Source organism: Bombina bombina, chromosome 5 (genome assembly GCF_027579735.1).
Source record: "Bombina bombina isolate aBomBom1 chromosome 5, aBomBom1.pri, whole genome shotgun sequence".
NCBI lineage: Eukaryota > Metazoa > Chordata > Amphibia > Anura > Bombinatoridae > Bombina > Bombina bombina.
In genome coordinates, this window is record NC_069503.1 from 136,318,884 (window position 1) to 136,338,309 (window position 19,426).

General features: G+C 40.8%; 1 protein-coding gene across 3 annotated transcripts in view; it reads left to right on the forward strand.

The window, feature by feature from the left end:
* Positions 1 to 19,426, forward strand: part of NBEAL2 (neurobeachin like 2) — a 496,796-nt gene that overhangs the window by 339,769 nt on the left and 137,601 nt on the right. For all 3 annotated transcript variants that reach the window (XM_053713715.1, XM_053713717.1, XM_053713716.1), the window contains 6 exons: positions 4,305 to 4,463; positions 5,512 to 5,671; positions 5,967 to 6,055; positions 8,173 to 8,901; positions 8,997 to 9,175; positions 9,258 to 9,417. In XM_053713715.1, coding sequence (XP_053569690.1) covers positions 4,305 to 4,463; positions 5,512 to 5,671; positions 5,967 to 6,055; positions 8,173 to 8,901; positions 8,997 to 9,175; positions 9,258 to 9,417 — 1,476 coding nt within the window. The remainder of the gene's footprint in view (positions 1 to 4,304; positions 4,464 to 5,511; positions 5,672 to 5,966; positions 6,056 to 8,172; positions 8,902 to 8,996; positions 9,176 to 9,257; positions 9,418 to 19,426) is intronic.

The window sequence follows — 19,426 nt, forward strand, 5'->3', positions numbered from 1 at the left end:
GAATGGGAGAGATCGGGTATCCCTTTTTCTCCTCCTATATTTAAAAAGATGTTTCCTATAGCAGACTCTATCAAGGAGCCTTGGCAAACAGTACCTAAGGTGAAAGGGGCAGTTTCCACTCTGGCCAAGAGAACTACTATACCCATAGAGGATAGTTGTGCCTTTAAGGATCCGATGGATAAAAAATTAAAGGGGTTACTCAAGAAGATGTACGTACGCCAGGGGTTACAATGGCAACCTGCAGTGTGCATTGTTACCATCACTAGCATTGCGTCATACTGGTTTAATGCGTTGTCTAATGCTATTAGGACAGACACTCCCCTTGATGAGATTCAGGATAGGATAAAAGCCCTTAAGTTGGCTAATTCCTTTATTACTGATGCTTCCCTACAGGTTATCAAGCTGGGAGCAAAGATTTCAGGCTTTGCAGTTTTAGCTTGCAGTGCCTTATGGTTAAAACCTTGGTCTGCGGTTGTGTCATCTAAGTCTAAACTTCTAGCGATTCCTTTCAAGGGGAAGACCTTGTTTGGACCGGGCTTGACGGAAATAATCTCTGATATGACGGGAGGAAAGGGTCATCTTCTCCCTCAGGATAAGAGAAACAAGCAAAAGGGACGTCAGAGTAATTTTCGTTCCTTTCGAAATTTCAAAGGAAATTCTTCCGTTTCCGCCTCCAAGCAGGAACAGTCTAAGCCTTCATGGAGGCCCAATCAGTCTTGGAATAAAGGAAAACAATCCAAGAAGCCTGCTATTGAATCAAAGACAGCATGAAGGGCATGCCCCCCGATCCAGGACCGGATCTTGTAGGGGGCAGACTTTTCTTTTTCGCTCAGGCTTGGGCTCGAGATGTTCAGGATCCCAGGGATACAAACTAGAGTTCAAAAGTTTTCCTCCCAGAGGCAGGTTTCTGCTTTCAAGATTATCTGTAGATCAGACAAAAAGAGAGGCGTTCTTACAATGTGTACAGGACCTTTCCTACCTGGGAGTTATAGTTCCTGTTCCGATGCAGGAACGGGGTCTGGGATTTTATTCCAATCTGTTCGTGGTTCCCAAAAAAGAGGGAACCTTCAGACCAATTTTAGATCGCAAGAGTCTAAACAAATTCCTCAGAGTACCGTCCTTCAAGATGGTAACTATTCGTTCCATTCTTCCTTTGCTCCAAGAGGGTCAATTTATGACAAACTGTGGATTTAAAGGACGCATGCCTACATGTTCCCATTAACAGGGATCATCACAAGTTTCTAAGGTTTGCCTTTCTAGACAAACACTTCCAATTCATAGCTCTTCCTTTCGGTCTTGACACAGCTCCCAGAATTTTCTCAATGATTCTGGGATCTCTGTTTGCGGTGCTTCGATTATGGGGCATTGCAGTGGCGCCCTATCTGGACGACATCCTGGTCCAGGCGCCATCCTTTCAACAAACAAGGTCCCACACGGAAATGTTGTTATCCTTCCTGCGATCTCACGGATGGAAGGTAAATTTGGAAAAGAGCTCCTTAGTTCCAAATATAAGGGTAATTTTCTTGGGAACCATAATAGATTCTCTAACAATGAAGATTTTTCTGACAGAAGTCAGGAAATCAAAGATTTTCAATTCTTGCCTAGCGCTTCAGTCCACTCCTCGGCCATCAGTGGCTCAGTGCATGGAGGTAATCGGGCTGATGGTAGCGGCAATGGACATCATCCTGTTCGCTCTTTTCCATCTCAGACCTCTGCAGCTAGACATGCTCAGTCAATGGAACGGAGATTATGCAGATTTGTCTCCACGAATACTACTGAAGCAGGAGACAAGGGATTATCTTCAATGGTGGTTGTCTCCGGATCATCTCTCCCAGGGATCCTGCTTTCACAGACCCTCTTGGGTAATTGTGAAAACAGACGCCAGCCTTCGGGGATGGGGAGCAGTCTGGGGCTCCCTAAATACTCAGGGAGTTTGGACTCAGTCAGAGTCTGTTCTACCTATCATCATTGTGGAACTAAAAGTGATATTCAATGCTCTTCTGGCCTGGCCCCAGTTAGCCTCGGCCCAGTTTATCAGGTTCCAGTCGGACAACATAACTTAAGTGGCCTACATCAATCATCACGGAGGAACGCAGAGTTCCTTAGCAATGAAAGAGGTAGCCAAAATACTTTGGTGGGCGGAAACCAACTCTTGTTGTCTGTCGGCGATCCACATCCCAGGGGTGGACAACTGGGAGGCGGATTCCTGAGCAGGCAGACCTTTCATCCAGGGGGAGTGGGAACTCCATCCGGAAGTGTTTTCCATCCTGATTCTCATATGGGGTCAGCCGGAATTGGATCTCATGTCATCTCGTCAGAATGCCGAGGTACTGACAGACGCCCTGGCGGTACCTTGGACCTTCAGTCTAGCATACCTATTTCCTCCGTTCGCTCTTCTTCCTCAGGTCATTGCTCGAATCAAGCAGGAGAGGGCGTCGGTGATCCTCATTGCACTGGCTTGGCCTTGCAGGATTTGGTATGCATATCTGGTGGACATGTCATCTCATCCACCTTGGAGACTTCAGTTGAGGAAGGACCTTCTACTTCAAGGGCTCTTCCTTTATCCGAATATAGTTTATCTGAAGCTGACTGGAGATTGAACACTTAATTTTATCCAAGCGGGACTTTTCAGAATCGGTCATAGAGACCATGATTCAGGCTCGTAAACCTGTAACTAGGAAAATTTACTACAAGATATGGCGTAAATATCTCTATTGGTGTGAATCCAAGGGCTACTCTTGGAGTAGAGTTAGGATTCCTAGAATTTTAGCTTTTCTCCAAGAGGGTTTGGAGAAAGGATTATCGGCAAGTTCCCTAAAGGATCAAATATCTGCCTTGTCTATTTTTTTACATAAGCGTCTGGCGGACGTACCAGACGTGCAATCTTTTTGCCAGGCCTTGGTCAGGATCAGGCCTGTGTTTAAACTAGTTACTCCTCCCTGGAGTATTAATTTAGTTCTTAAGGTTCTTCAAGGGGCTCCGTTTGAGCCTATGCATTCCTTAGATATTAAGTTGTTATCTTGGAATATTTTGTTTCTTGTTGCTCTTCTGCTCGTAGAGTATCAGAACTCTCGGCATTGCAGTATGAGTCTCCTTACCTTATTTTACCTTCAGATAAGGTAGTTTTACGTACAAAGTTAGGATTTCTTCCTAAGGTAGTTTCTGACAGGAATATTAATCAGGAGATTGTTGTTCCTTCCTTATGTCCTAATCCTTCTTCTCAGAAGGAACGGCTTCTGCACAATTTAGATGTGGTACGTGCCTTAAAATTTTACTTACAGGCGACTAAGGACTTTCGTCAGTCTTCATCAGTCTTCTGCTTTGTTTGTGGTTTTCTCTGGAAAACGTAAGGGACAGAAAGCTACGGCTTCTTCTCTTTCCTTTTGGCTGAAGAGTATTATTAGTTTTGCCTATGAAACTGCTGGACAGCGTCCTCCAGAGAGTCAGCTCATTCCACGAGGGCTGTTTCTTCCTCATGGGCATTCAAAAATGAAGCTTCTGTGGAACAGGTTTGCGAGGCTGCTACTAGGTCCTCTCTTCACACTTTTTCAAAATTCTACAAATTTGACACTTTTGCCTCGGCTGAGGCCGCTTTTGGGAGAAAGGTTCTTCAAGCAGTGGTGCCTTCCATTTAGGTTCACTGTCTTGTCCCTACCTTATCATCTGTGTACTCTAGCTTGGGTATTGATTCCCAATAGTAATTAGATGATCCGTGGACTCATTGTGTCATTCAAAAGAAAATAACATTTATGCTTACCTGATAAATGTATTTCTTTTTTGACACGATGAGTCCACGGCCTGCCCTGTTCTATAGACAGGTTGTTGGTTTGTGATAAACTTCAGACACCTCTGCACCTTGTTGCTTCCTTTCTCTCCTTTACTTCAGTCGAATGACAGGGGTGGGAGGGAAGGGAGGTGATATTTAACAGCGTTGCTGTGGTGCTCTTTGCCACCTCCTACAGGGCAGGAGAGATATTCCCAATAATAATTAGATGATCCGTGGACTCATCGTGTAAAAAAAGAAATAAATTTATCAGGTAAGCATAAATTTTCTTTTTTAAAAAAATAGCCTTTCATGTTTTCAGATATTCCTCCGTTCCTCCTCCCTTAAACGAATACTCTATTTCTTACCTCAGTGATGATTCAGGCTGTAGCCAATCGTATCGCTCCCCCTTTGGAGTCCAAAACCAACAAGATTGAATGGATGATTGGGACAGCTGAACATCTCATTGCTGTGTTGTGGAATCTGTTGCCGTTCTTCAAATAACTGATAATAATAATTGCTGTGTGTGTCTGACGTTTAGGTATGTGGGGTTCTGGAGGTGCTGCACAGCCTTCTGAAGGGAAGCTCCAGCAATGACCAGCTCTACATCTTCCTTCTTGAGCCAGGGAATATTGACGTATTCTACTCACTGTTAGTGCAGAAGAAGTTCTCCGACCATATTAGAGAGAAAGTGTTTAAGGTTAGTGTCCTCCTATTAAGACCCTTGTAATAAAATGTTTTGGTTTATTTTTCTACTCAAGTTGCTGACTATGGTCTAATCTTCTATCTGTGCCTCATATAATGTTATTATACTGTGCTTGTCGCTCCTTCACATCTGGAAATGAAGAGAATGCCCCATAGAGAGATATAGCAAAGTTTTCTTCTATAATCTTGTGAGCGAAATTTTTTGTTCAGACGGATCATGTTGGATAAACTCACCTGAGCTGAAAGCATTAGAGAACCGAGTCCTTTGTTAGCAGCCGGAGTGTCCTTCAAAGGGAAATTCATTTTTAGCACCAATCAAAAGTCATTACCAAGACAACTACAGGATGCAAGAATGACTTCCTGTAGACGAGAAACCCAAAGCTCTCTCCTCCTTTCTCCCCCAAGAACTTTTCCTTTTGATTTCTGATTCCCCTCAGTTGGCAGCTACTTACAGATGCCCTCATATGAATCCAAATCCATCCTACTCTGTCTATAGCAAAGTTCATGTAAAGCCTCAAAATACTTGACTCAAAATGGCACATTTTGGCTAATACCTATAGTAGGAAGTTTACCACTTACAACTTTGCCAGGGAAAAACACATTGTTATTTGCCGATTTTTTTTAGTTTATTTCTTTGCACCTTCAGCCCCATAGTGATGAGGTCACATGATCAGCCATATGTCAGTTAATCAGTTGGAATTATGAACTGTGTTGTATTCCTACAAGAACTGGTCAGGTAACAATCGTTCAGCGCCAGAATATGGTGTTATATCAGCAAGAAGAGCAATAATGCTCTTATATTTCATAGTGTATATTGCAATGTTTCTTGAATTGACATACACAATATTGAGAAGTGAGATTTTGTTTGCCATCCCCCCTGGGTATGGTCTTAAAGTGTAAAGATGTTTAAAACCCCCCCCCCCAAAAAAACATCTAGGTGTGGGGGTTAAATCCTGTTTATATAAAGCCCACTGATTACCTTGTAGGTAGCTGTGCAGGATGTTTGTGAGGCTGCAAGCTGACTGTCTTGTTCACACTTACAGATTCTCTACAAGCTGCTCAAGTACGAGAAGGTCTATGACCGGAACAAACATCGTCTGAAGTTGAAGGATATTGGGTACCAAGGACTAATCTCTTTTCTGAGTGAAGTCCCTGTGTCCATGTTACTTATCCGCTGCCTCTCCGAGCAGGTCCTGGGATCAGGTATTGACCTCTCTAAAACACAGCTTATAACTTCACCAGCAATGTGAAAATCCACATTTACCCATAAAGGAGCTGGATATGGGTGTAGGTACCTTTTTGTGTTTATACAGTAACCAGTAACAGAATGGTATCATTTTATATATGTAATGAAGCTGGCAGTTGCCAGTATGCCAGTTTATGTACGTGCACTGATGGATTAGTGTTTCGGAGACAGTAATTTTGTAAAGAACTATTAAAATAAAAACTAGATATCTGTGGGCAAACTGTTTAGTGATCTGCCTTTTCCTTGTCTTAGATTTGTCTCCCAATTACAAGGATCTCCTCTCCGTGGTTTATCTCTCACACCGGGCAGACCTCCCTGTAAGACTGGACGTGTGCAGGAAGGTTAGTTGTCATAATAATGCAGATTTAAATCTCTGCTCCTCATTAACGGTTTCTGCAACTTTCATACACTTGGAAGCCAGAGACAGTTGGTATAAGTTACATACCTTTCTAGCAGTCAGTAGGTTTAACAACTAAATGCTCAACTAATAGGCTATGTCCTATGACTGTAAAAGCTCAAAATGGGATATTGTCAAAACATTAAAAATATAATAATTATTAAAGGGACAGTCTACTCCAGAATTGTTATTGTTTAAAAAGATAGATAACCCCTTTATTAGCCACTCCCCAGTTTTGCATAATCAACACGGTTATATTAATATTCTTTTTACCTCTGTGATTACCTTGTATCTAAGCCTCTGCAGACTGCCCCCTTATATCAGTTCTTTTGATGGAATTGCATTTTAGCCAATCCGTGCCCTCACATAAATAACTCCATGGTAGTGAGCACAATGTTATCTAATATGACACATATGAAAGAACTCCCTCTAGCTGTGAAAAACTATCAAATGCATTCAGATAAGAGACTGCCTTCAAGCGCTTAGAAATTAGCATATGAGTCTACCTAGGTTTAGCTTTCAATAAAGAATACCAAGAGAATAAAGCAAATTGTATGATAAAAGTAAAATGGAAAGTTGTTTAACATTACATTCCCTATCTAAATCATTACTGTCCCTTTAACATAGTATCACGTTGGTACTTACCATCAGACATGTAACCACAATCACATAAACAGAAACAGATTAACTTTTATAGCTCTGAGTTTGATTTCCCTAATTAAATTGACTTCTATTATCATAATTGTGCAGTCTTTTTATAATCACACTTATTGCGGTACCAGTTACTGCTGAGCATGTGCAGTAGTTCACAGTGTGTTTGTGATTCGCTGATGACTGTCACATGATACAGGGGGTAGGAAACTGAACACAATTTTATTAATTCCTCATTTTAAATTGAGAGTAAGTGCTATTGTATTGTCTTTATATTATGCATTTGTTGATTATGCAAATCTACTAAATTTAACGTCAGAAGATTTTAATGGACAAATATACCCTGTTATGCATTTTAAAGAGAAGTGAGTATGGTGGTTTTAGTATGAAAAAACGTTTAGTAAATTCCTTGTGAACTTCAAGCAGGCAGCAGGGAGAAGTGTTTTTGCACAACTTATACTGCAGGATACATCTCTAATTGTCTACAATTTCATAGTTTTGCAAACATAAATGTCAGTAGTTTTTTGCTTACTATTTATATGGCAGATAATTAGGCAAATTGCAAAAAAGAAACTGGTACTTTACCTTAAAATTGTGTAAAGCAACAAAATCTAAACAAAATCATTTCAGAACAAAGGGAATAATACACCGACCTTACAATTCCTTTATTATAGAAGGATTTTTTTGATATGTCTCTAAACAATTATGAGTTCATAAAGACAAACCTCCATAAAGGATCAGTAAAGTCAACATTAAACTTCCATGATTTAAATAGAGCATGTAATTTTATACAAGTTTCCAATTTACTTCTATTATATAATTTGCTTCCCTCTCTTAGTATCCTTTGTTGAAAACCATGCCTATGTAGGTCTCGGGAGCAGCAGTGCACTACTGGGTGCTTGTTGCTGATTTGTGGTTGCACACATATACCTCTTGTGATTGGTTCACCCAATATGTTCAGCTAGCTCCCCCTTAGTGCATTGTGACTCCTTTAATGAAGGGTAATAATAGAATAAAGCAAATTTGATCATTAAATTGGAAAGTTGTTGAAAAGTGTATGCTCTTTCTGAATCGTAAAATAAACATTTTTGTTTTCATGCCCTTTTAAGCTTAATTTAAAGAAGAAACAAAACAAAAACATACATTTTTTTACATACAAAAGATAAAATTGCATGCAATGCAGCTTTAATTATTTTTTTAATACATGTCTGTAACTGTGTGTGTGATTTATATTTTTACACTTACAGATTGATAAAATGTCAAGAATAAGCTTTTAGTGTTTTGTGTTGCGAATAATATACAAAGAGCAAAATGACCATATCATTTACAGCATGCAGAAAAGGACGCAAGGGTCAAGTGACTTGTTTTGGGAAGTAACAATAACATTTTTTTCATTTTTTTCTCCTACAGCTTTTTCATTTAATATATTCACAACAGGACATTGTGAGACACTTGGCCAAACAAACAGGCTGGCAGGATATATTGACTAAGCTCTATATCAAGGAGACATATGAGTCTCGACAGGGCAGTTTTAGTAGCCCAATGTATTCTGGTTCTATAAATCTATTAAAGAGCTTGGGCAGCAGCACAGAACAGGAGTCTGGACCATACAAGGACATTGCAGATGGGCAGCTTACACTGGGGGGAAATCCAGACGCAGATGTAGTGTTTCCATTAAGTTTTGAAGTTTCTGATCAAGATTTCTCAGAAGGCTTTTCTGATCACTCCATGTCTCCAACTGTCAAAGACAAGCAGTTTAACGGTTATAATTTTAAGTCTTTTGACTCTTCCGATCAAACCAGCCATTCCTCCTCAAACAACATTGACATCCCTTGCTCAGATGAAGCACCTTGCAGTAACCAGCATCCGTTTGAAGGGGCATACCAGCCTCTCTCTCCATTCTCAGTATCCCCTTTTGACCTTCATTTGGATCTAGGAAGCTCAAGCTCAGCAACCACATTTGAGAGTGGGAACCAAACCCCTGTCAGCCAACCAGGCACTCCTTCACCACTGGAGACCTTCAAACCTTTCCCAGGCATGCGAGCTCGGAAAAGCTCCAGCTTGTCTAATGTTCTGGATGAGAACAGCTACCAGGAGACCTTGCCCAGTGACTCCACCTCAAACACCAGTAACCCTCAAGTGAGCAGAATATAAAATATCTATGTATTAAATAGCTATTCTGGTATGCCATTTATTTTACTCATTTTGTGTCTGTACTGCTTCTGTCACCATAGCAAACACCAGAAGAGGAGCTCTGCAATCTGTTGACCAACATCATCTTCTCAGTGACATGGAGAGGGGTAGAGGGATATGATGAGGGAGCCTGGAAAGAGCGAGGGCAGGTGTTCTCTGTGCTCACCAAGCTTGGTGCTGCTTGTGAGCTTGTACGGCCCCCAGATGAAATTAAAAGAAGGTCAGTGCCACACTCTCTGCTTGCCATATATAACGAGCCATTCTGTTTCTGAAGGAACGATTCAGTTTCCTGTCTTTTCTAGCCTCCTGGAGATGATGCTGGAATCGGCTTATACGGATATAAAGGAGTCCACAGCCAGCACACTGCCCAGCCTCACCCAGCATGTCCTTAAGATGCTGCGGCTACTGCAGGACTTTCTCTTCTCTGAAGGACTAAGCAATCAGAACCTGTGGAGTGAGAAGGTATGTCTGCGATCTGCTTGTGTACGGCTGTAATCCCCCCAGCAGTACTTTTACCTTTATAGTTTCACCCCTTATCCTAGTCAAACACTTTAGGGCTAGATTACAAGTGGAGCGCAAACGTTTGTGCGATGAGGGTATTTCACAAGGGTTTGCGTTCATTGGGTTTACCGCTTGTATAACGAGTTGAAAATAAACGCAATCGCGTTAGCCAAATCACGATTTACGCTAGAATGATTACTGTGACTTAAGAGCTCTGAATAACTATTTCACAAAACATAAAAGTTGCACAAAACACATCAAAAATACATTACAAAGTACAGTTACACTCATAATAACACCATATAATAAAATTATTTAATAATAATATTGCACACAAAAGTTATAAAGGTTTAAAGATATGAAGTCTCAGGTGAAGGGCTGAAAAAAGTCAGGCAAAGGGCTTTAACATTGAGATTTGAGATACATACATATACATATCTAAATATGTGTATGTATGTGTATATATGTTTTTATGTATTTATATGTGTATATATATATATATATATGTATTTACACTTTTTACAGACACCTTAGTCATCTTAAAGTCTTACCTTAGATTAAGCTGCAAATAGCCCCCCTGCACCCCTTTCTATATCATCCAGCAGGAACAGTAAAAATAAGTTATTTTAAAATGAATATTGTTTCTGGCCATTTTGAAATGTCAGCCAAGCTCTACCCACTGATGACATCACAATCTGGGCTGCATCTAGGCACTCTGCTGAATTGCATTGACAGTCTGTTAAATTCAACTAGTGAGTATTTTGTGATGGGAAGCCATTTGCAGCCCTGGTCATGATATCATCAGTGGGTGGAGTTTGGCAGCCATTTCAGAGTGGCCAGAATTTTAAAATTCATTCTCATATTTAATAAAGATTTTAACTAATGTATTTACTTTAAATATTTCACATTCCAATGTTCTACACAGCAGAATATGTTATATGTATTTATAAATATATATTCCTATGTATATCTGTAAATATATATATGTGTATATATATGTGTGTGTGTGTATGTATATATATATATATATATATATATATATATATATATATATTTATTGTACTAAATAACCATCAGATAAATGTAGAAATATTTATTTATGAATAAATAGAACATATTCTTGTGTGTGAAGAACATTGGAATGTGAAATATTTGTATTTCTTTCCTAAGGCATGGAGAGTCCACAAATTCCAATTACTAGTGGGATATTCAACTCCTGTGTGATAGTTTGCAGCTCCGATGAGGACTGGGTATTGGTTCTGTAGTGCTCACTCCAGATGCTAGTTAGATATATCTTTCTCTCTTAGAGCCCCCTGTCTCTCAGGATAGTATTGACCTAGCAATGCCTCAGCTTTCCCTTCAGACGTCCCAAGCTGTACCAGCTTCGCATGCAGTACCCTGCGGTTCCTCTTATTCACTTCCTGGGGAGTGTATTTACCAGGGGATTTTGCTGCACAAATAACTTCTGCAGTTTCTGCAGCTTTGTCAGCTTTTCCAGTTTCTGGTAAGAGGAAAAGGAAGTCTAAACATATTTTTCTGGGTAAGGGTTCTGACTCCGCTAAGTCGGCGTTGGTCAGTCTCTCTCATTTATCTGATGATGAGGATATCTCAGTGGCTTCTGAGGGTGAGATCTCAGATTCTGATTCACTTTGGAAGAATCTGATTCATCTGTCGCTGAGAATCCAAAACATTTTATTAAACTCAATAGAGTATATGATGTCCTTTCTTCTGTAGAAGTTTTTCCTGTTCCAGACCGTATGTCGGAAATTATAGTGCTGGAATGGGAAAAGGCAGGAATTCCCTTTTACCTGTCTTCTGCTTTTAAAAAGATGTTTCCTGTTGCTGACGCTATATAGGACTCATGGCGCACAGTGCCTAAAGTAGAAGGAGCTATTTCTACTTTAGCCAAAAGAACTACTATTCCCATTGAGGATAGTTGTTCCTTCAAGGATCCTATGGATAAGAAGCTGAAAGCTTACTTCAAAAAGATGTACATTCATCAGGGATTTCAGTGACTACCTGTTGCAAGTATTGCTACGGTCGCAGGGGCTGCATCTTATTGGTGCAATGCCTTGTCTGAGCTGATATCTGAGGAGATTACTATAGAGGTGATCCAATATAGGATCAAGGCTCTGAAGCCAATACTTTCATTTGTGATGCAAACATGCAAGTGCTTAGACTGGGAGCCAAGATTTCTAGCTTTGCTGTTCTAGCTCGCAGGGCTCTGTGGTTAAAATTTTGGTCAGCAGATGTGACTTCTAAGTCCAAACTCCTGTCTTTACCTGGTCCTGGTCTGGCTGACCAAACAAAAGGGATCTTTTTTACTGCAGGACAAGAAGAATAGACCTAAGGGTCGCCAGAATTCTAATTTTTGTTCCTTTCGTAACTTCAAAGGACAGAGGTCTCCCTCCTCCTCTTCCAAACCAGAGCAACCCAGAACCTCTTGGAGGTCCGGTCAACCTTGGAACAAGGGAAAGCAATCCAAAAAACCTTCTGTTGATTCCAAAGCGGCATGAAGGGGCCACCCCCAATCGTGTTTTGAATCCGGTAGGGGGCAGGCTATTCCATTTTTGACAGTCTTGGATCTGCGATGTCCGAGATCCTTGGGCTGTAGAGATAGTATCTCAGGGATACAAAATAGGATTCAAGTCTCGTCTCCCCAGGGGCAGATTTCTCCTGTCAAGGTTATCTGCAAACCAGATAAAATGAGAGGCCTCCTTAAACTGCGTAAAGGACCTATCTTTCCCTGAAGCGATTGTTCCAGTTCCTATAGAAGAACGGTCTCAAGGATTCTATTCAAATCTGTTTGTGGTTCCCAAAAAAGAGGGAATTTTTTGTCCCATTCTAGACCTCAAGTGTCTCAAAAAATTCCTCAGGGTTCCGTCCTTCAAGATGTTTGTTCCAGTCTACCTTTGGTACAGGAAGGTCAGTTCATGACCACTATGGATCTGAAGGATGCGTATTTACATATTCCCATTCACAGTGTACATCACCAATTCCTTCAGTTTGCATTTCTGGACCAGCATTTCCAGTTTGTGGCTCTTCCTTTTGGCTTTGCTGCGGCTCTTTGAAACTTTACAAAGGTCCTGGGGGCCGTTCTGGCAGTGGTCAGATCTCAAGGAATAGCGATGGCGCCTTACCTGGACGACATCTTTGTTCAAGCGCCATATTTTCAGTTAGCAAGATCTCATACAGAGATGTTATCTATTCTTCATTCCCACGGGTGGAAAGTGAATCTGGAGAAGAGTTCCCTAGTACGAGACACCAAGGTGTATTTCTTAGGAAAGATTATAGATTTTATTTCCATGAAGATTTTTCTGACTGGAATCTTGCCTTGCACTTCAGTCCTCCACCGGTCCATCTGGGGCTCAGTGTATGGAAGTGATTGGTCTGATGGTAGCTTTAATAGACATCATTCCATTTGCTCGGTTCCATCTGAGATAACTACAACTATGCATGCTCAGACAATGGAACGTAGACCACTCGGCCGTATCTCAGAGGATAGTTTTTAACCCCCTATCAAGAGACTCTCTTGATTGGTGGATCTCGCAGGATCATCTGTCTCATGTTACATGCTTCCTGAGCCCATCATGGGTGATTGTGACCACGGATGCCAGTCTTTTAGGCTGGGGTGCTGTTTGGGGTTCTCTGAAGGCTCAGGGTCTTTGGACTTTGGAGGAGTCTTTGCTTCCCATAAACATTCTAGAGTTGAGAGCAATTTACATTACCTTGATAACCAGGCCTCAACTAGCTTTATTCTGGTTTATTAGATTTCAATCAGACACTATCAACTCAGTGGCTTACATCAATCACCAGGGAGGCTCTCGGAGCTCCTTAGCAATGATGGAGGTGACTCGCATTCTCCAGTGGGCTCCAGGAGTGGACAACTGGGAATCAGATTTTCTGAGCCGGCAGACTTTTCATCCCAGGGATCGACTCTTCACCCAGAGATTGTCACTATGATATCTCTCAGGTGGGGGGTTCCAGAATTGGATCTGATGGCGTCTCATCTGAACGCAAAGCTTCCAAGGTACGGCTCAAGATCAAGAGATCCTCAAGCCGTTCTGATAGAGGCTCTGGCGGTGCCTTGGAACTTCAGTCTGGTGTACCTGTTCCCCCCCGTTTGCCCTCCTTTCTCGAGTCATTGCTCTTATCAAGCAGGAGAAGGCATCAGTGATTCTCATAGCTCCGGCCTGGCCTTGCAGGATCTGGTTTGCGGATCTGGTGAAGATGGCATCTCTTCCCTCTTGGAGGTTGTCTCTGAGGAGGGACCTTCTACTTCAAGGTCCCTTCCTCCATCCAAATCTAGATTCTCTGAAGCTGCTTGGAGATTGAACACCTAGTCTTGGCTAGTCGTGGACTTTGTGAGAAAGTCATTTATACTATGCTTCAGGCTCGTAAGCCAGTTACTCATAAAATTTACTATAAGGTATGGCGTAAATACCTATATTGGTGTGAATCGAAGAATTTCTCTTGGAGTTGTGTGAGGGTTCCTCGCATCTTGTCTTTTCTTCAGGAGGGACTGGAGAAAGGTTAGTCAGTCAGTACTCTGAAGGGTCAGATTTCCGCACTGTGTATTCTTTTTCATAAACATCTGGTAGATTTACCAGATGTTCAATCATTTGTTCAGGCTTTGGTCAGGAGCAGGCCTGTGTTTAAACCTGTTGCTGCTTCTTGGAGTCTTAACCTTGTTCTTAAAGTTTTGCGGCAGGCTCCGTTTGAGCCTATGCATTCGGTTGATATTAAGTTGTTATTGTGGAAAGTGTTGTTTCTTCTTGCTATTTCTTCTGCTCGTATAGTTTCCAAACTTTTGGCTCTGCAGTATGATTCTCCTTATCTTATCTTTCATGCATATAAGGCGGTCCTTCGTACTAAATTGTGATTTCTTCCCAAGGTGGTATCTGATTGCAACATCAATCAAGAAATTGTTGTTCCTTCTTTTTGTCCAAATCCTTTTTCTCAGAAGGAATGTCTCTTGCACAATCTGGATGTTGTGCATGCTCTCAAATTCTATCAACAAGCAACTAAAGATTTTCGGCAGTCTTCTGCCCTGTTCGTTGTTTTCACTGGAAAGCGTAAGGGCCAGAAGGCCACTTCTACTACTATTTCTCTCTGGTTGGGAAGTGTTATCCGGTTAGCTTATGAGACAGCTGGACAACAACCTCCTGAACGAATTACGGCTCATTCCACTAGGGCTGTTTCTTCTTCATGGGCTTTCAAAAATCAAGCTTCTGTGGAACAAATCTGCAAGGCGGCCTTGTTCTTCTTTGTACACTTTTTCCAAATTCTCCAAATTTAATACTTTTGTCTCGGCGGAGGCTTCTTTTGGGAGAAAGGTTCTTCAAGTGGTGGTGCCTTTGGTTTAGGCTAGCCTGTCTTGTTCTCCCTCCCTTTCATTATGTGTCCTCTAGCTTGGGTATTGGTTCCCACTAGTAATTAGAATTTGTGGACTCTCCATGCCTTAGGAAAGAAAACAAAATGTATGCTTACCTGATAAATTTATTTCTTTTTTTCCGGGCATGGAGAGTCCACGACCTGCCCTTATTGCTTTTAAGACGGATGTTTTTTTGTAAACCTCATGAACCTCTGTACCTTTGTGTTATCTTCTTATCCATTTTCCTTCGGCCGAATGACTGGGGATTATGGGCAAGGGAAGTGACACTTAACAGCTCTGCTGGGGTAATCTTTGCCTCCTGCTGCTGGCCAGGAGTTGAAAATCCCACTAGTAATTGGAATTCGTGGACTTTCCATGCCCGGAAAGAAAGAAATTTATCAGGTAAGCATAAATTTAGTTTTTCATGTCTGGTTAGCGCAAATGAGAATATGCGATCATGTTTGCGCGATAGTGGGGGTGTTTTTTTTAAAACTTTTTTTTTCCCTATTGACTTCTATGGGGGAATACGTGAACGCGCACACAATATTCTAACTTTGGATTTTTGTGTTTGTCGGATTACCTCAAGAGCGAAAACAGTTTACTTTCAACTTGTAATACGAGTGTAACCCGACGAGAACTAAAAGCTTACTTCTAGCGCAATTAACGCTTAAGCAGGAGTGTTAATTTGCACTCCACTTGTAATCTGTCCCTTAGTGTTTTCAGAACAGTCTTATCTTAAATCTCAGATAGAAATTTGAATTCCACTAGTCATTGCTGAGCAGGAAAATCCATGTCATGGTCACTGTCAGCATTACAGTCTTGTTAGACTTCAGAGATTTTAATACATAGTCATACAGCATGGTTGTTTTAAAGATAGTGCCTGCAGCATATATTACTTATATATATTATTATGTACATCCTCTCTTTTGTTTATCTAATGTGTTTAACCTACCATGTGTACAATATCACATAATACGCACATTCAGCTTTTATTTTAAGATGTTGCATTTTAACCACTTTGCACCATATTTTTTTTTAAAGTTACTTTAGCCTTTTTCTTTCATACAGGTGTTGAGAGTCCACAATCTGGTGCTCCTGGGAATTACTCTTCCTTACCACTATGAGGAGGCAAAGATTCCCAAACCCCAAGAGCTCTATAAAACCCCTCCCACCTCACACATACCTCAGTCTTTACTTTGCCTCCTCTGGAGGTGGTTGAAGAATGCAGATGTGCATTTGATTATTCAGAGACAGGAATTTCCAGACTATAATTCTTTACATTATTCCTCTTTTTAGCTTTCAGTTTTTTGTGCGCATTTCTAGAGTGCTTATCTGTCCTTGTTGTTATTGTCTCCTGCTTTGTTTTGCAGTTCGACTTGGTGCACATTGTACCTCTAAGTTTATTTTTAAAGCTACTTAGGAGGGGGTAAGTTATTTCCATTCCTCAAGAGCTTTTTTAAGGGGGTTATAGTGTTTATTGCTTTGCCTTGTCAAATGCTAGAATGGAGCTATCTGACTATGTTACTAAATCTATCCTAGAAGCCGAGTCCCCTGAAAACTTTTCTACAATTATACAAAAAAAGAGAAGCGGTCAACCTGGGAATGAACAAACTCAAGTTTAAATTTATTAATGCAATCAGACCAACCTAATGCTGCGTCTTTGGGTATCCTCCTCCTGTGTGTTCATTACAGGAGAATGTTAATAATGCAGCACCACAGAAACTGCAGCCTTGATGTACCCAGTGTGAAAAAAAATACATCAAAGCTGCCGTTTCTGAGGCGCTGGAGACTCTCCCACCTTCAAACAGTTCAGGTTTTACCTTCTACTAGTACTATGTGTCTTCAGTTGGTGAAGTTTCCTCTGGTGATGAGGAGTCTTCATCTGATGGTGTACTTGATATTTCCTCTTTTTTTTTTAAAATTGAACATATTTGTTCTCTTTTGAAGGAGGTCTTATTTACCTTGTAATCGTTTAAATTCAGTTTTTAAGACTGTTAAACTCTCTGTGATTTTTATTATTTCTGATGCTGTCTCGGACATAATTTCAAGGGAATGATCTAAGACAGGTAATTCATTTAATCCTTCTGCAAGGTTTAAAAATGTTTATCATTTACCTGCTGCTAATGTTGAATTGTGGGAAACTGTTCCTAAGGTTGATGAAGCCATTTCCAATCTAACTAAGCGTACTACTATCCCTTTGTAAGAGAGTACTTTTAAGGACCCACTGGATTCTTTTAATAGAAGGGCCTTTTTACAAGCAGGGTATTTTCTTAGGCCAGCCATTTCTATAGCTGATGTGGCTACTGCTTCTATTTAATTGTTAATCCAGTATTTTAGAACAATGTTCTGATGACTCTGTCAGTGAAAATCTTTTTGGTCTACTTAAAAATGCTAATCCATTTATTTGTGATGCTGTGTTGAAAATTATCAAGATTAATATTAAAAGCATGTCTCTTGTCTGGCTACAGCTCCAAGAATATTCACAAAGGTTCTGGGTGCCCTTTTGTCTGTGATCAGAACTCAGTGTATTGCTTTTTTTCCTTACCTGGACAATATCTTGGTTCAAGCTCGGTCTTTTTCTTTAGCAGAATCACACACCAACCGACTCATGTTTCTTCAACAACATGGTTGAAGAATCAATTTTCCAAAAAGTTTTTTGATTCCTCAAAGGTAACTTTTTAAGGGCTTCAAATTGATTCAGTCTCCATGAGTCTTTCTCTAACAGAGCAGAGAAGGATAAGATTGGTGTCAGCTTTCCTGAACAGTAAGTCTCTCTCTTTCACCTCTGTTGATCTATGTATGGACGTTCTAGGTCTGATGATTGCAGCTTCAGTTTTATTTGCTTGTTTTCACATGAGACCTCTTCAGCTTTGGATGCTTCATCAATGGTGCATAGATTATACTCGGCTGTCTCAAAATATATTTTTGGATCCCAGTACAAGTCAGTCTCTAACTTGGTGGCTGGATCATCAGTTTATTACTCAGGGGGCTTCTTTTGCTCATCCTACCTGGACTGTGATCACTACAGATCCAAGTCTCTCAGGTTGGGGAACTCTTTGCGGGTCTCTGAAAGCACAGAGAGTTTGGGATCCTCAGGAGCCCAAGTTACCAATAAATGTTCTAGAACTTTGTGAAATTTTCAGGGCTCTTCTAGCTTGGCTTCTGTTGAAAGGGGAATCTCATCCACTTTTTCAGACAGCAGTCACAGCAGTAGCCAATGTCAACAATCAGGGGGAAAGTCACAGTTACCTAGCCATGAGAAAAATATCTCGAATTCTCTTATGGGCAGAAACCAATTCATGTCTAGTCTCTGAGATTCATATTCTAGGGAAGCGGACTTTCTCAGTTGTCAATCTCTACATCCAGGGGAGTGGTCTCTTCACCAGGATGTGTTCAATCAGATTGTGTATCTTTGGGGTCTCCCAGAGATGGATCTGATGGCTTCCTGTTCGAACAACAAATTTCCCACGTACTTTGTGTGGAATCCTCCAGCAGAGTTTACGGATGCTCTATTAGCTCCTTGGTAATTTCAGCTTTCTTATCTGTTTCCTTTTCTGGTACTTCTATCTTGAGTAATATACAAGAAAAGCCAAGAGAAATCATTAGTAATACTGATTGCCCCAGCTTGACCTCACAGGATTTGGTATCCGGGTCTGGTTCAGATGTCCAGCTGTCCTCCTTGACCTCTTCCTCTAAGGTCAGATCTTCTGTCTCAAGGTTCGTTTTGACATCCGGACCTCAAGTCTCTAAACTTGATGGCATGGAAATTGAACAGTTAGTCCTTAGCCATAGAGGTTTCTCTGATTCAGTGTTTGAAACCTTAATTCAGGCCTGTAAGCCTGTAGCTAGCAAAATTTATCATAAGGCCTGGAAGGCCTTTGTTTCTTGGTGCATGGTTCACGTTTTTTCCTTGAAGCAGGCAAATCAAATACAGCACCCACTACTCACAAAAGCACGGAGAAGGCTTACCAAGCCCAGAAAGATCCTCACAAAAAAGTAATCTCCAGCTGTGATGAATAAATGACCTTTATTGTGCATACAGGGTCCAATTTGAGCAACGTTTCGGGCTAACACTAAGCCCTTTTTCAAGGAAAATTTATCACAAGGCCTGGAAGGCCTTTTGTTTCTTGGTGTATGGTTCACGTTTTTTCCTGGCATTCTTTCAGAAATCCTCGGATTCTGCAGTTTCTAAGATGGTCTGGACAAAGGTCTAGCTGCCTGTTCTCTAAAGGGGCAGATTTGTGCCCTTTCAGTCTTATTTTATAGGAAGATTGCTAATCTCCCTGATATTCATGTTTTTGTTCTTTCTTTGGTTCGTGTTAAACCTCTGATCAAAACAATTTCTCCTCCGTGGAATAATAACTTGGTGTTAAGGGTTTTGCAGTCTGCTCCTTTTGAACCTATGCATAAGGTGAATATTAAACTGCTTTCTTAGGTTTTATTCCTTTTGGCCATCTCTTCTGCTAGAAGAGTTTCTGAGTTATCTGCTCTTTCTTGTGATCCTCTTATCTTATTTTTCATCAGCATAAGGCAGTTTTACAAACTACTTTTGACGACTTGACTATGTCTTCAGACAATATTAGCAGAGAGATTGTT